Source organism: Lissotriton vulgaris, chromosome 4_1 (assembly GCF_964263255.1).
Source record: "Lissotriton vulgaris chromosome 4_1, aLisVul1.2, whole genome shotgun sequence".
Lineage (NCBI taxonomy): Eukaryota > Metazoa > Chordata > Amphibia > Caudata > Salamandridae > Lissotriton > Lissotriton vulgaris.
The window spans coordinates 1074042135-1074059376 of record NC_141691.1 but is presented as its reverse complement, the minus strand read 5'-3'; the positions used below and the strand labels follow the sequence as shown (position 1 = coordinate 1074059376).

The following is a 17242-nucleotide window of genomic DNA, read 5'->3' as shown; positions in this document are numbered from 1 at the left end:
GAGCAGTGGGGATTGGGAAGCAGGTGGGCAGCTTTTACTACGTTCTTTGTATTGGAAAGAATGTAAACATTTGTGATATGCTAGAGCTGTTTCCAAAACTTGATGGACAGCCTAGTCAACCAATGCCTGGTTGAGACTCACCTTAACAAGCCAAAGGTTGAAGGTGTCTCATACAAAGCCCCTTGTTGTGTGTGTGTGTGTGTGTGTGCGTGTGTGTGTTTGTGTGTGTGCTGACACGAGGAATTGACAGATAGCTGTAGTGATACTTTAAAAGATCTCAAGTCCAGTACCATAATTTCCTTCTCTCATTTGTGCCAGTGTGTTGTGGGTTTTTAGACTACGCCCTCTTTCTAATGTATATTTGTTTGAAGTTCTTATAAGGAAGTAAGACCTTTACCTGCATATGTACTTCACCACTAGGTGCCGTAAGCTTCCTCGTGCACTGAAGGAATGGCAAGCTTTCCTTGACCTGAAGAAAACTATTGATGACTTCAATGAGTGTTGCCCCCTGCTGGAGCTCATGTCAAATAAATCAATGATGGATCGACACTGGAAGCATATTACAGATGTCACCAGACATAGCTTTGATGTAGAGAGTGAAACTTTCAAACTAAAGAACATCATGGAAGCCCCTCTTTTAAAATACAAAGAGGAAATAGAGGTAAGATAGCTGTAATAGCATATGCATCTATGATAAACAACAACACAAAGAAATTAATCATGTAATCTGCCATGTCAACTTACACAAACACTTTTTTTCCCAAGCCCTGGGGTCTCGGCAAAGATAACTATTAACGTCATGCAAACACAGCAGTGCACTTTTGGTGGATGGATGGCCACATTTGCTTTCCACCGCCCCTTCCCAAGTGAGGCTCAAGAGTTGACTATATACCACTGCTGGTTTAACAAGTGGCAATATAATTACGGAAGCTAACATTCCTTTGTGTTTGTGTTGTGAAAGTACAAATATAAATCATAACCAGGGGCATAACAATTATGCAGCAGGGGAGGGCCAAATTATGTGGCAGGCGTGAGTACATTATGTGGCAAGAAAACACAAATTAAGCAGCATTATACAACACATTTTGTGATAATTGTAATTCATTATTTTGACATTTTTAGGCTCGTTAACACTGTCTGAGCATCAGTTGCACCTCATTAGTACCGGTTTAACACCCAAATATAAACCTTTGCAAGGGGCCTTCCACTGTGCAGCAACAAGTGTTTATGATTTTTTACTAACTTTTGAACCGTTTGGGGGGCGCTAGAGGGCACACAACGGAATGGCAGCACGTTAGTGTCGCTCTGCTGGTCGGGACCACTATCCTTAATTAAAATAACATTTTGGCCGACGCCTGACGATCATAACTCGTCAAATATTGCGGCGGAACACAGCGGCTAAACGACAATACTATCCTGGAGGCACACGCACCCGTAATTCCTGCTGAAAACGGAGGCTACAGAGGACACCTTCCAGGGATCGGGAGCGGCGCAAAATGGCGGCGACCTGCATTGGTGATTGGATTGACTGGAGTGCGCGTGTGAGTACCTGCTTCTCTGCCACACAGCGGCGCTGAAATATTGCACCTCAATCACTGGCGTTCGGCGGGAGCTGCTGCCCGGCATCGCCTCCAGCTCACCCAATCCCTGCGTGGACTGACTGAGACTTGGCAGGGGGTAGTGGCGTGCTTCGTGTGGACCGGTGTGATCTCCCGCAAGACCCCTCAGCAATAAGCGCCGGCCCATGCACTTGCGGCACGTCGCCTAGATTAAACTCTTCAGTACACGCGGGCAGTAGACACAGCGAGGCGGCAAAGACTGTATCCAACTGGGAACTGCATAGAACTGCCTGACCACGCTTGGGTAACCGTTAGTACAGCGTGGCACCACAAATGAACCAAGCAGCTGCAAATTAAATCCTGTGGTTTGCCCCCTCTCTCCTGCATGGTTCCACCTGTTATTTATACATGCGACACTTGTGAAAGATGATCAGCCACTTTGCCCTGATGTGACTGCTCCACGTGTCATATCTGCTGCAGGCTGTATTGCTGTGCTACTGTCCGCCATTTTCTCGCATTGCTGTGGGTGTAGATTGAACTGAATTGTTCTATAACTGTAATTGCTCTTGCTCCAGGGCTGTAACTAGGCTACCACTACCACTAGACTACCACTCTCAACAGTTGAAGACAAGTCCACCTCCACTGCTCGAAAATGCCTAGAGATGGACAAAATACTAGAAGTTATTAAGAACAAGAACGAAGATTTGGAGGCAAGATTGCGATTCAACAATGTTCGCATCGGGGGAATTCCAGAAAGCACAAATACCGTCCGAATGGAGGCATTTGTGGAAGACATGGTGCGCAAGGTTTTTGGCGTGGAGGCATTCTCCCCCGTTTCATTGTCGAACAGGCGCATAGAACTCTCACTTGCAAACCGGTTCCAGGTGCCCCACCAAGACCTATTATTGCCCGGATCCTTAATTACAGAGACGGGGACAGGATCTTGCATTTGGCTAGAGAAAAACAACAAATCAACTAATAGGGCAATACCATAACATGTGTATTTGTAAAGCGCACGTTCACCCAGAGGTCTCTTGGCGCTGAATAACAGATGTTCATTTTTACCCAACTCAATGGTATTCATTTTATCGACCTCAGATGGATGAAAGGCTGAGTGGACCCGCCGGGATTTGAATTTGTGACCATGAGGTCGAACATAGGCCCCTGCAATGGATGCATTAGTCCACTGAGCCACCAGACCCGGCATTGCAGTGTCGTTCTACCCTGATTTTACGATGTCCGTACAGTCAGCTCGCAAGAAATTTGCGCCCTTGAAGAAGAAGCTGAGTGACATGGGAGTGGACTACGTCACGCTTTATCCAGCAAGACTACGTGTGTCTCACGGAGGACGCACTAAAATACTGATCACGCCCAAAGTTGCACAAGACTTCATTAAAACGATTGCTAATTAAAATAAAACGCTAGATAGGCCCACTGCAGCGTCAGACTCGGATTGATGTGGCATGAATCCCTGGTAATGTAACTACTGTGTTTTCAATATTTAGTTGTACTACTTGCAGCATAACGTTTGTCTGTGTGGGTCTTCTGTCACTACGCTCTATGCACTATGCACAATGTAATTCTGTACTAACTAGGTATACTAAACGTCCCACTGCATTACTGTTGTAAGTATACACAGATATGTTTCTGTAATCATCAGTTGGTAAGGTTTAGGACAAATATCAACTAGCATACTACCATATATCGATTGTACTTGTGTTACTCCTCTAATTGATATTTGCAGGTTGCTTGGCGCATCAATCTGTGGAGCATAGAGTTATCAGTTTCACATACTGTAGAGCACTGCCTCCAGACTTGTAGTAGCAAATCCCTAAATGTGACTTTCTCTACCGCAACAATTGTATGTATTATCTGGTACTATAAAGGCCATGTTGTATAGATAACACCAGACCACATCCGCATATTCAGATGCTACTGTGTGCACTTAGCGGTCCCCCCTAGGGTGCTCCTGGTAACAGTTATTATGATGTTCATTTTGTTCTTCTGGGTATGTCTTTGGCATAATTGGGATGCTAAAGTGGGTGGGGGATTGGGGTACTGTTAGTTTGTTTATCAGGCCATCACACAAAGCAACACAGGGCAGCCAACTGGGCTGCTAAACGTATGATGCTAATACAATGTCATTTACTATATGCTCTGCCACATGTACACAACCAGGGAGCACTCCAACACTTTATGATATTTCTTACCCATTATAATGTGCAGTAAGGTGTCACCGTCACAACTCAGATAGCTTACCTGGAACGTCAGAGGGTTGAGTAACCCCCCAAAAATACTCCATATACTTGATAGACACTGCATAGATATTGCCTTTCGGCAAGACACTCATCTGACGAATGCCGCCAATCATCACCTAGGACGCAGATGGTCTGAAACTACTTTCACATCGTCATATTCCTCCTACTCCAGAGGATTTATGATCCTAGTGAAAAAAGGAGTAAACTTTACTGTAACTCACACACAGTAGGATGATGTGGGCCGGTATATCATTGTATCTGGTCAACTTAGAGGTCACCATTTGCGGTCAGTGAATGTTTATGGTCCCAACATAGACGACCCTGATTTTTTCACCCAGATCCGGGCAGTTACGAGAACTACCTGAGATGGAAACACTATGGGGAGGGGACTTTAACCTGCCATTAAATGATGACCTTGATAGATCTTGTACCACTAAAGAACCGCACACTCGGGCCATAAGAATGTTACATGAAAGTATGGCGAAATTAAATTTAGTAGATGTGTGGAGACTGCGAAATCCTTTTGCTATGCAAGTGCCACCATACATAATAGCTGGTTGAGGATAGATTATTGGCTCACAGCCACAGTAGCAAGTACTTGGATAGGTGAAACACGCCATTTACCAAAGACACTATGGGATCATAACCCAATATTACTTTCCATCGACCTACCCAACTATATTCCGCCGCCGTATATATGGCGTTTTAATGCCAAAGCATTATTAGATGACTCATATAACGTTGCCGTTCAGCACGCCATAGAGGAATATTTCCAATTCAATCAACAATCTGTAGATGATGCTAGCTTAGTGTGGGAAGCATTCAAAGCCAATATACATGGAGCATGCATCAATAACACTGTGGGCATTCTAAAGACATTTGTAATCAACCAATTACAGTTGAATAGGTCACGGAAATGATAAAAGCTCTGCCCATTGGAAAATCACCTGGCCCAGACGGGTTCACAAGTGAATTTTATAAGGCATATGTCGACCTTTTGGCACCTTCCCTTGTAGCAATGTATGGCGATGCACACAACAAGAAAATCCTCCCACCCGTGCTTCGAGAGGCCATGATTATAGCCCTCCTGAAGCCCGATAAGGACCCCGAGAACTGTGAATCTTACTGCCCACTCTCTTTAATAAATACAGACACAAAAATACTAGCCAAACTTACAGCCACACGTTTGCAACCAATCATGTCCAACAATATACTCCCAGATCAATCAGAGTTTATACCAAACCGCTCTACGGTACACAATATACGCACTCTCTTTGCACTTTCCCATCAACTTAACCCAGAACCCAGGCAGCGGCGGTTCTATTTGATGCCGCCAAGGCATTTGACTCAGTAGAATGGATCTGCTTATTTACAGTACTACAAAAAAGGGGTCTACCCCCAATCCTGTAGCAATGGACATCCTATATACGAAACCCATTGCACGTATTAAAATAAATCAATATGTTTCAGGCGAGATACAAATTACGCGGGGAACTAAAGAGGGATGCCCTCTGTCGCCCCTCCTATTCGCCATTGCTCTCAAACCACTGGCATGCAAAATTAGGCAGCATCATCAGCATACAGCACTGAACTTTTTACAACGCCCTATAAATATCTCCCTATATATGGATGATATGTTGCTTTATGTCTGTGAATCAAAAGATAACGTATCTCCCTTGCTTCGGGAATACATTAAATTTGGTAGGCAATCAGGACTCCAAATAAACTGGAGTAAATCCACCATCATCCCACTGACGGACATTACAGCACCACTCCCGGCAGACTTCCCACTGAAGTGGCAATCAGACCCTATCCGCTACCTGGGCATCTGGTATCACAGACATCCAGCTGTGGTCATACGAACTAACTATGGTACTGCCATAAGTAAGCTGGAAGAAAAAGCAGAACGATGGATACATCTCCCTCTGTCCTTGGCAGACAGAATAGCTGTGGTAAAGATGGTCATACTACCACAATGTCTATATCTATTTAATAACATTCCAACAACCCCACCAAAAGCAGTATTCAAAAGACTAACATACAGTGTAACTCGCCTTATCTGGGCTGGTAAGCAAGCCAGCATTGACCTGCGTGCGCTGACACTCCCATATTCTGTAGGCGGTTTTAAGGTCCCTCCTTGTCTCTCTCCTTCTTTGTTAGCAGTGGTCAGAGCACTGACCTGTTTGGTATTGCACCGACAGTCTTGCCACACATCACCCCTACACAATGGGTAAAGACAGAGCTCCCAACTCAGTGCCTACACGGACGAAAATGCACCAGTACATGGTTGGCTCCTCCAGGTGTCCCCCAGGCCTGCTGGATAGCGATGGATCCCCCTCCTCCACCAGCAACCTCACTGTGATATTGCAAGCGATCCAGACCTCACAGACAGTGAAGGAGAACAAGATTGCTGGGGTTAGAATGGATGTGGCTTTGCTTTGCCAAGACCTACATAACGCCACAGCACAGTTCACGGAGGCTAAGTCCCAGGTCGCCTTGGCCGAGGATGACATCTCCACTCCCAAAAAACACACTTTATTCACTCAAACAACCAACCTCTCAAGGCACGCCAAAGATGTTGAAAACCACTTTTGGTGTAACAACATCTGCTTAATTGAAGCCCCGGAGTGGGCGGAGGAGGATGATCCTCAACAGGTGGTGAACCACGTGGAACGCTGGATCAAATCCTGGATGCCCGGTGCTCATACACAGAATTTAAACAAAAGCTGAGAGCTATGGAACTTCAATACCGTCTGCTCTTCCCGGCGTGTCTCCGTGTTATCCATCTCAATAGGTCAAATTTCTTCAATACTCCTGACTCCGCCTGGCTGTGGCTCATGGAGGAACGTCCACTGCATGGCCCCGTTGCCTGCCCCTACCCTGTTTGCTTATTTGCAGCAGCCCAGGGACAATTAGCCGACAGTAATGCTTTGACTGTTATCCTCGGATGCCAGGGTCCTCTTTGGGCTGGGCATCGACAGTTGGAGACGCCAATGCGTAGCCTGGGGGTGAAACAGCTTGAACCCCCGCTTTACGTTCACTGATCAACATGTTGGGCTTGCCATAACCCGGAGCTCTTTCATACTATGGGGTTTAACTCTTTTGGCTATGCACCCTCTTACTCTGAATGTTGCCTTAATCCCTTATCCATCATGCTATTTATCTATCTCTCTCTTTGCTACCCAGGGTCACCCGACACTTAAGGGTCTCCTACCCATCTGCATGATGGCAACTCTAGTCTTGTCTTATCGTCTTAGTATGCAATGATGGGAGTTTCCCCCTTTAAGATGTACATGATGTTGTGTTTATTGGTTTCTTTAACATACTTTTTTTTACAGGGAAACAGATGCTTCTAGGGTAGAATTGTGGGGAGGTGTGGGAGCTGTGGGGTAGGGTTCTATTTGCACACTGTTGTTTGCTGGCTTGGTTAACCTCCCTTTTTTCCTCCTTCGGTTTTGGCACACACACTTGCTTTACTCCTATGCACAGTCCTGGGGTAACATTCCTTCACAGCACACCACTGGCACATTCATTATGTTTTAACTGGATCCAACGAGTCCTGCTTTCTGTGTTGACCAACGTCCATCCTACATAATACTTCTCGCCTCACACCCATATGACCTTTCGAGTCCTGGTGTGGAACGTTAACGGTCTGCTGGACTAAGTGAAACGAGCAGCAGTTTTTACCTTCACTCCCCGACACCGTCCAGAGTTCCTGTTGCTGCAAGAAACCCACCTCATGGGGGAACATTGCCCCTTAGTAGCCCATAAGGGCTATGATAGACTCTTCCACGAGGGGTACTCCACTCCCGGGGGGTTGGGGGGGTTGCCGTCCTTTTGTGGGGTTTCTTTCCTCTCATGGTCAAATGCGTAACACGTGACCCCCATGGGCACTTTATTGCCTTGGAGGGCACCTTGGAAGGGCAAGTGTTCCTGTTAGTGTGTGTCTATGTTCGACCTGCTTCACTGTCCTATGGTGTTATGTTTCATAGTGTGAGAAGTTGGCCTGACATGTGATGTTTCCAATTCTGGGACCACCTTGTATCAGTCCAAACAATCCCTTATGGTGTCTGGTTGTAAGTCAACCTTATTAGACAAGCTATCCTAGTGGTCGCGTGGACTAAGCCTTAAAGTCTAAACTCAAGAGGTCGTGTTAAGCGAGCTGTTTTACCAATCACAATCCTGTAATATCAAATGAAAGGACACCACACAAGTATATATTATAAAAATATATGTATTTATTACTAGAATAATCCCCAGTACTCTTTATGAGCAAAGGGGCACAAGCGTTAAAACAAAAGCACAGTTAAACATATGAAAGTTGCACAATTATGGATGAGGGCGGGTGGCCACTCAAACCATATATTAAGAAAGTGGTATAAGAGATACCAATCGAACAGTGGTTAGGCCTAGGGCCTAGGGAATCGCTGGGAGCAGTCGGGACTAGCAATGCTGAAGTTGGGAAAAGCCCGTGGGATTCGGGTGCAGCGCTTAAAGCACACGCATGCACCAATGCAAAGTCAATGGTGCGTAAAAGTTATAAAGTTACTGTTTAAGGAGACTTCCGCTTAACCTAGAAAGACGAAATTTAAGACACATACACTAGAGGAGTGTACCAGTGTGGGAACACTGGCGCTGTTGAGTTACCTCACCCACAGGAAGCGGGTGCATAGGGTCGAAGTTGTGTCGGGTTTCGTCACGCAGGTTGTTGGTGCTTGAAGCTGTAGATGCTGCAGGCGATGTGAAGGAGAAGTTTCCGGTGTGATCCAAGGGTGGATCAGAGTCGTAAAGTACCTGAAAGCAGAGGGGACAGAGTCTGGGTCACTCAGCAGTGACCAGGGTGGAACCAGGACGGAACCAGGCAATGTCGGGCGCAATCAGGTGGTTGTCGAGGAGCTTCTCTCCGCTGCCACGTGGGCTCTGGGGCATCTGCGACGTCCAGGACCAGGTCACGAGCTGTCCCACGTAGGCTCTCACCGTCGGTGCTGTCGGCTTCAAGATCGGAGCAAACAACACTTGGCAAGAGCAATCCACGCGGGATTGGAAGATTGCTTCTCACTTGGACCAGGAGGGTCAGAGCGGGTGCTCCTTTTCAGAGGAGCGGGTCTAAGTCTGGAGCAAACAGAATGACAAGTTGTATTTCGGTTTTCGTCAGCACAGGTGCCACAAGCCAGCTGGCAAGTGACCGGGCCAACGCATTGAGCCAAGGAAAGCAGAAGGGCCCCACGCGGCACTCGAGTGTAGAGGGGTGAGCTTCAGGGCAAAAGTGGCTCAGGGCTGTGGCTTCTCAAACCCCGGTGTACAGCTTCGAGGGTCACTCGTGGGCTGCACGGTCAGCGTCTCGTGGTTTCTCCAAGATGGCGGGCCCCACGCTTCCGGTCGCCTCCACGGGTCTCAGCTCTGCAGGGACTAGAAGGCAGGCACGCTTGGTCTTGTCGGTCTCTGTCGCTCGAGTTCCGGCGGGAACTGCAACAAAGCAAACGTCGAGGTGCTGGATGGTGCCTGTTTGCACAGGGTGGTCACTCCTTGACCACAAGGGAGATTCTTCAGTCTTCTACGTCGAGTAGGATGTCGAAGGGCCCAGAGTTTCGTTTCTTGTGTTTCATCAGGATAATCTGAGTGCGTTGGCACTGCTCCCATTCTTATACCAATCTAGGGGGCTGGATTACCTGCTAGATCCCCTCCTATGGGTGGGACCCAGGAAGGGGGTGGATACACCCCTTTCCCTTTGTCCAGGCCACGCTGGGACTGGGGCTGGTGTGCCCCAGAACCGGTTTGACCGGATTATGCAAGGGGAAGCCTTGTGCTCCCCAGGCAGTGTCTGGTTTCTTTCAAACCTCCCTGCTACAATCCACTATCTCCTGTCTGGGGTGGTGTAACACCTCCCTGCGACAGGAAAGCCTTTGTCCAGGCCTCCTCTGCTGAGTTTCGGTCAGCAGCAGGAGGTCAGACTCGTGTCTGTGGCAGAAGCATCCATTTTGGGGATCTGAGGCTCTTTTAAAAATCAACCGCGTTTCAGTAAAGTAACATGTCTTCTCCCTCTAGGAGGGTGGAATGCTATCCCTGTCGACAGGACTGTCGAGGGGATAGTATTCCAAATCGTATGACACCTTACACGACATGTTTTGATAAAGCCAAACCAAAGTTGACATATAACCGCGAGGATTATAATGCACTTAATAGCATATGGTATGGCATTATCCCGGAACAGCTTAGGGAGTTGTTCCCAACAGCTGCAGACAGGCTCAGCTCATGCTCGAGCTCCATCTCACATTAAACCACGCACTCTGCCTCCAGGATTGATAAGGCCTTCCATAGGAGTGGCTCACAGGTTTATATGTGTCCAGATATAGGTTTAGATATAGGGATACTATATCTAAGCAAGGGGTGATTACACCAACTTGCCCCAGCTGAGTGATCAGCCAGTTTTGTCAATTTAAGAACCAGCCAGGGGTGGCAAAAGCTATGCTGCAGCCCCTGGTAGGCCTTGGTGGCACCTATGCCCTGAGCACCTATAGTGCATGGTACAGGGGCTGACAAGGAGTCCAGTTCCAATTGGGTTATGTACCTATAGTACATGTATGTGAATTTAGAGAGAGAACGGCAGGCTGGGGGTATGATTAGCAGGCCCACAGCCTCAATAAGTCGAAAACCAGTGAAGCAAAAAGCAAAAATTGTGGTGACCATAGGATAGCAGACCCTACTCTCCTACACCCCCCCCCCCCAAACGCAGGGACATTAAACTTAACCTTGACCAGATAAGTCTTCATGTTCTAAGTGGAAGTACCTGGAGAGACCATCTGCATTACCATGGTCAGTCCCTGGGCGGTGCTCCACTGTAAAGTCCATTCCCTGTAGGGAAATGGACCACCTGAGTAGTTTGGGGTTTTCACCCTTCATCTGATTTAGCCACAAGAGGGGCTTATGGTCTGTCTGAATTAGGAAGTGAGTTCCAAACAAGTATGGCCTCAACTTCTTCAGGGCCCAAACCACAGCAAAGGCCTCCCTCTCAATAGCTGACCAACGTTTCTCCCTGGGGGTCAGCCTTCTGCTAATAAAAGCAATGGGCTGGTCATGACCATCTGTATTCAGTTGTGAAATCACAGCTCCCACCGACAACTCAGAAGCATCTGTCTGTACAATGAACTGTTTGGAGTAGTCAGGACTCTTCAGGATAGGTGCAGAGCACATGGCCTTCTTCAGGTCATCAAATGCCTTTTGACAGCTAACTGTCCACTGAACCTTTCTTGGCATCTTCTTGGATGTCAAGTCATTTAGTGGTGTCACAATGGACCCATAGTTCTTCACAAACTTTCTGTAATACCCAGTCAGGCCCAAGACGGCTCTGACTTGGTTCTGGGTAGTTGGAGGAGCCCAGTCCTGTATGGTCTGGATTTTGCTCTCCAATGGTTGAACCTGACCCCCACCTACTTGGTGACCCAGGTACACAACCTTGCTCTGTCCTATCTGGCACTTAGTAGCCTTGATAGTAAGGCCTGCCTTTTGCAGGGCCTCCAGAACCTTCTTCAGGTGGATCAGGTGATCCTCCCAGGTGGAGCAAAAAACAGCAATATCATCTAGATATGCTGCACAAAAGTCATCCAACCCAGCAAGGACTTGATTCACCAGCCTTTGGAAGGTGGCAGGTGCATTTTTCAAACCAAAGGGCATTACCACAAACTGATAATGTCCACTAGGGGTAGAGAATGCTGCTTTGGCTTTTGACTCTTCAGCTAACCTGATCTGCCAGTAGCCAGCTGTCAAATCAAATGTGCTCAGAAACTTGGCAGAAGCCAATTTATCAATGAGCTCATCTGTTCTTGGAATGGGATGTGCATCTGTCCTAGTGACAGCATTGAGACCTCTGTAGTCCACACAAAACCTAATTTCTCTCTTTCCATCTTTGGTATGGGGTTTTGGCACAAGGACTACTGGGCTGGCCCATGGGCTCTCAGATGGCTCAATCACTCCAAGCTCAAGCATCTTTTGCACCTCAGCCTTTATACAATCCCTGACGTGGTCAGGTTGCCTGTAGATTTTATTCTTCACAGGCCGAATGTCACCAGTGTCCAACTCATGGGTGCACCGGTTAGTTTGACTGGGTGTGAGGGAAAACATATGTCTGTGGGCCTGCAACACATGTCTGCAGTCCACCTGTTGCTGCTCAGTGAGGCTGCCTGCCAAGGCTACTCCATCAACTGAACCATCATCAGGGTTCTGGGAAAGCAGGTCTGGGAGAGGTATACTCTCTTCCTCCTGATCCCCATCTGTGGCCATGAGGAGACTCATGTCCTCCCTGTCAACAAATGCTTTCAAACGATTTACATGGAGCACCCTGTGGGGGCTCCTAGGGGTTCCAAAGTCAACCACATAGGTGACTTCTCCCTTTTTCTCAACAATTGGGTAGGGTCCAGTCCACTTGTCCTGGAGTGCTACTGGGGCCACTGGCTCCAACACCCACACCATCTGCCCTGGTTTGTACTCCACCAGAACAGCCTTTTGGTCATACCAAGCTTTCTGTAATTCTTGACTGGCCTCCAGATTTTTGGATGCTCTCTCCATGTATTCAGCCATCCTGGAGCGGAGACCAAGTACAGAGTCCACAACATGTAGCTTAGGCTTTTTGAGAGGTAACTCCCATCCTTCCTTCACCAAACATAGTGGACCCCTCACAGGGGGGCCAAACACAAGTTCAAAAGGGCTTTAGCCAACCCCCTTCTGTGGGACCTCTCTGTAAGCAAAGAGCAAGCAGGGTAAAAGGGTGTCCCATTTCCGCCTAAGCTTCTCTGGTAATCCTTTTATCATTCCCTTGAGGGTCTTGTTGAATCTCTCCACAAGCCCATTGCACTGTGGGTGATAGGGTGTGGTAAACTTGTAGTTTACTCCACGCTCCTTCCACATTGCTTTAAAGGACCCAGACATGAAGTTGGTACCTCTGTCTGAAAGAACCTCCTTTGGAAAACCAACTCTTGAGAAAACTGCAAGAAGGGCCTTTACCACAACAGGTGCTGTTTTGGTCCTCAGGGGAATTGCCTCTGGATACCTGGTGGCATGACCCACTACCACCAGTATAAATCTGTGCCCAGATGCTGTTTGAGGATCCATGGGACCCACAATGTCTATTCCAACTCTTTCAAAGGGTACCCCCACCACAGGTAGTGGTATCAGGGGGGCCTTTGTTGTGCCACATGACTTACCACTGGCTTGGCAAGTGACACAGGAGCGACAAAACTCGTTGGCATTTTCTGACATATGAGGCCAGTGAAAGTGAGGGACAAGCCTGTCCCAAGTCTTGTTCTGGCCTAAATGTCCTGCAAGGGGAATATCATGGGCCAAGGTAAGAAGGAAGCCCTTAAACTTCAAAGGTATGACCAACCTCCTGGTGGCACCAGGCTTGGGGTCTCTAGCCTCTGAGTAAAGGAGCCCATCATCCCAATATACTTTATGGGTACCTTGATCATTCCCTGCAGCCTCAGCAGCAGCTTGCTGTCTGAGGGGTTCAAGAGAAGGGCAATCTAATTGGGCCTGCCCCAGGTCTGCCCTTGAAACTCAACCTGATCAGGTTCAAGCTCCTCAGAGACAGTCTCCTCTTGAACTGCAGAATCAGCTTCCTGTGAATTCTGATCCTCAACCTGGGGCAAGTGGGAAGGCACAGCCTTAACCCTCTTGCTCTTTCTCTTGGGTTGTGGTTGGTCTATTGTTTCAAGATCCACCACTGGTTCAGGAAGGCACTTCTTAGCCTGAGTCCTTGTCACTGCAAGGACATGTGCTGAAATCCCTAGCATTTCTGCATGGGTCCTGTACTCCACTTCTGACCAAACTGAGCTTTCAAGATCATTGCCTAACAGACAGTCTACTGGGAGGTCTGCACTTACCACCACTTTCTTTAGGCCACTTACCCCTCCCCAGGAGAAGTTCACAACGATTCTGAATAACCTCACTAAAAAGAAATACGAAAATTACGCGATCCTGAGCAGAAGAGCGGGGGTGTGGGTTAATAAATTCAAATCCTTGAAGCTGTGTGAAGGTAACAAAGCGGGGAAACTACTAGCATCCTATCTAAAACACAAAAATAGACAATTCAACATTACCTCAATCAAGGATCAAAACAACACGATCCAAACAAAACAAAACCACATCCTACACTCCTTCAAGTCCTTTTACGAGGACCTGTACAAGAATAAATTAGATTTTGATCCTCAAGCGTTCTCTACATACCTGAGCTCCCTAGGCCTCCCAAAACTCAATGACGCAGATAATCTGAAACTGAATTCCCCGCTTTCCTTACAAGAAGTCTCGGACTCCATTAAAACCCTCAAACGCAATAAAGCTCCAGGCCCTGACGGCTTCTCTGCCGGTTTCTATAAGGAACTTGGACCCGCATTAAGCCCAACCCTTCTAAAATTGTTCCAGTCCTTTCCCTCAAAAAAAGGAGTAACGAAATCAATGAGTGAGGCCACCATTATTATCATACCCAAAGAGGGGAAGGATCTGCTACTAACAAAAAATTATAGACCGATATCATTAATAAACCTGGACTGCAAACTCTACGCCAAAATCCTCGCGTCCAGACTGGACGTGTTCTTGCCTAAATTAATCAGTACATCACAGGTTGGGTTCCTAAAGTAGTGGTGTTGCCCAAAAAGAAGCCTTACAATCTCTGAAAAATGATGAAACTGTAACAATCAAACAAGCTGACAAAGGCGGTTCAATAGTAATATGGGGTATTCCACAATATACAGCAGAAGTGAATAAACAACTATCCAATAGTGCATAGCTTTCCAAACTTTTCATGTGAGTGGCACACCTTTTAGACAATCTTGATCGTGTGACACGCTAACGCGTGCGCAGCGCGCGAGCCCATACCACCTTAGGATGGTTTGGGGGGGGGGAGGGGGGGGGGGGGCAAATGGTGCATTTCCAAGCAAATTTGAGAAAGCAGGATGGCTAATAAAGCAATTGTGAATCTCTTCTAAAAAAGACAGTGACTCACAAATCTGGGTGTAAGCAAGGTTACGTTTGTGCCTGAAACAAGAATATAATCATGCACACATTGACACATGCCCACAACCATTGTTCATGCATAATAACGTCTGTGCTGCTGATCTATTGCGGAACTGGTGGCTGATTGCCACCTGCGCCCTTAGTATCGCTATAATAAAATAAACATTAAAGATGAAAAAGTCAATCTTAGAAAACATGTTTCACCTGTAGCGCATATGAATTATTTTAATGCACACCGTACCACAGAAGCGGGTATCTGGGTTATGTAAACATGTCTCTCATACCTCCCCCTCATACTCTGCTTATAGTGCTGGAGTATGTAAATGTCTCCCATACCTCCCCCTCATACTCTGCCACAAACATGCATAAATAAACAAAGGATGACCGACATGTTCAAAAACAATCACATGCATAGAAATATGTGGTATTTCCAGACTCGAGCACACGCTCTCCCACACATATACACACACTCACACACACAGAGAGGACTCAAAGAAGCGCCGGCATGATGAACGCAAATTCTCAGACACTCGCATACACAAAAGCTTGCACTCTCCTAGACTCAAAGGGCAATTGACTAACAAACACACAATGCTGAAACTAGACAAACTCTCCGGGAGCACCCCAAAACAAAAACGGAAGCACCTGCACTTTTGACAGTACACCCTCAAGTAACTGAAACCATATCTGCCCTGCTAGATGTTTCAAATACAACTGGCTTTAAACTTGCACACAGCTGTAAAAAAAATACGCAAAGCAAATGCAGAAACCATCGCAGGCAGACAAACGCACTCAACAACTCCTACACAAAGAAAAAGGTTCAGAAACAAAAAAAACAGGAAGGCAAATAAATGCAGGCTGGAAAGCCTAAACATGAATGTAAACAGACATGGACCCAGGAGCACAGTACAAACCGGTGCACACACACGCAGACAAACTCCGATATGAAACAAGAACACAAAAAGAAACACGACCAAATACCCCTACACAGAACAGAGGTACACGCACAGAGAGAGTAAAAATACACAAATCAGTGCACGCACATGGGCAGATGCGCATACAAAAAACACACAATCACAGACACACATACAGAGGCCAATGCATCCGGGCAAGTGCAAGAAATATAGTACCAGACATAAAAATTATAGTCACAAACATGTTCAAAAACAGTCAAAGAAATGCCTGGATCAAACAAACATGAATGAGCAAAAACGAAAAAGTGTGCCGCCTTGCTACCACAAACACACAACATGCTAACAACACAACAGGTAGCGTAGGGACGTGCATGTTAAATACTACCACACCATGCCGAGAGGCAATTGGAAGCAAATCCGAAGGTACCAACTCATTGACTCACACACACACACACACAACAGTATGAAAGCACATATAGGGAAAGACACAGGGAAGCGTGCACAGCCATTCAACCCGACCCCACCATCTGTGCGTGCAGCATGTGCCGGTAGACTGCAGGCAGGGTGCGGCTCCCAGAAGCCTGTCCTTGCGGTATCCTGCCACAAGGTAAGTAAATCCCCTGACAGCAGTGTCACTTAAATTATGTAACTACGCCTCCTTCCTTTCTCTTTCCTCCCTCCCTTCGTTCCACCTTTCCTTCCTTTCTGTTTCCTCCCATTCCTTCCACCTTTAGTTGCTTGTTTCCTCCCTTCCTTCCAACTTTCCTTCCTTTCTGTTTCCTCCCTCCCTTCCTTCATTTTGTTACTTTCTGTTTCTTCCTCTCCTTCCATCTTTCGTTCCTTCCTTCCTTCCACCGCTCCTTCCAATATCCATTCCTTGACCCACATCCCCTATATGTTACATCATGTATGAGCAGCTATCAGAAAACCTGGTGATGGAAACTGCCCATAAACAACTCAGTGACATTTTAGTGGCACAAGGGCAATCCTTGTCTGTGGCTGATAAAGATAATAGGGGGGAGGGGGAGGGCGAGCTCATGACGGCACTGGCTGAGCAGAAGGTGCTTTAACTGCATATCGATTTAAAATGTCAGGTCTGACTCACAGAGCCAAATAGCTGGCATTTGTCATTTCAATTTTCACTTGCAAATGGCTCAATTTATGACGGCAAACTCGCTTTTGGGTTTCACAAGCGGCGAATTTGCATGCACGGATTCACTTATTCGGGCAAAATATTGCCCGTTTGGTGTACCAGTGCGCATGAGTAAATCCTCTCCAGGGGCAGGGCGTGGGAGTTCCAGGGTGGACATGCCCATGAAAATGTAGAAAATATAGAGTAATCAGGAAATCAGAGATTTATTTCTGGCAGGGGCAGGAGTTAACCAATTTAGGTGTGACAATGAGAGGAAAAATATTTTCCCAAAGGAGGAACAAAAATAATAAAATGCACTTGTGCTCACGCAAAGGCATTTTTGCTGCACAATTGAATAATGTGTACCATTACTCA

At 46.8% G+C, this 17242-nt stretch overlaps 1 protein-coding gene across 1 annotated transcript in view; it reads left to right on the top strand.

Annotated features, from left to right (window-relative positions):
* The window catches only part of DNAH5 (dynein axonemal heavy chain 5), a 5605957-nt gene that overhangs the window by 2803416 nt on the left and 2785299 nt on the right, over positions 1–17242 (top strand). The window contains exon 28 of the mRNA XM_086967405.1: positions 421–661. Coding sequence (XP_086823531.1) covers positions 421–661 — 241 coding nt within the window. The remainder of the gene's footprint in view (positions 1–420; positions 662–17242) is intronic.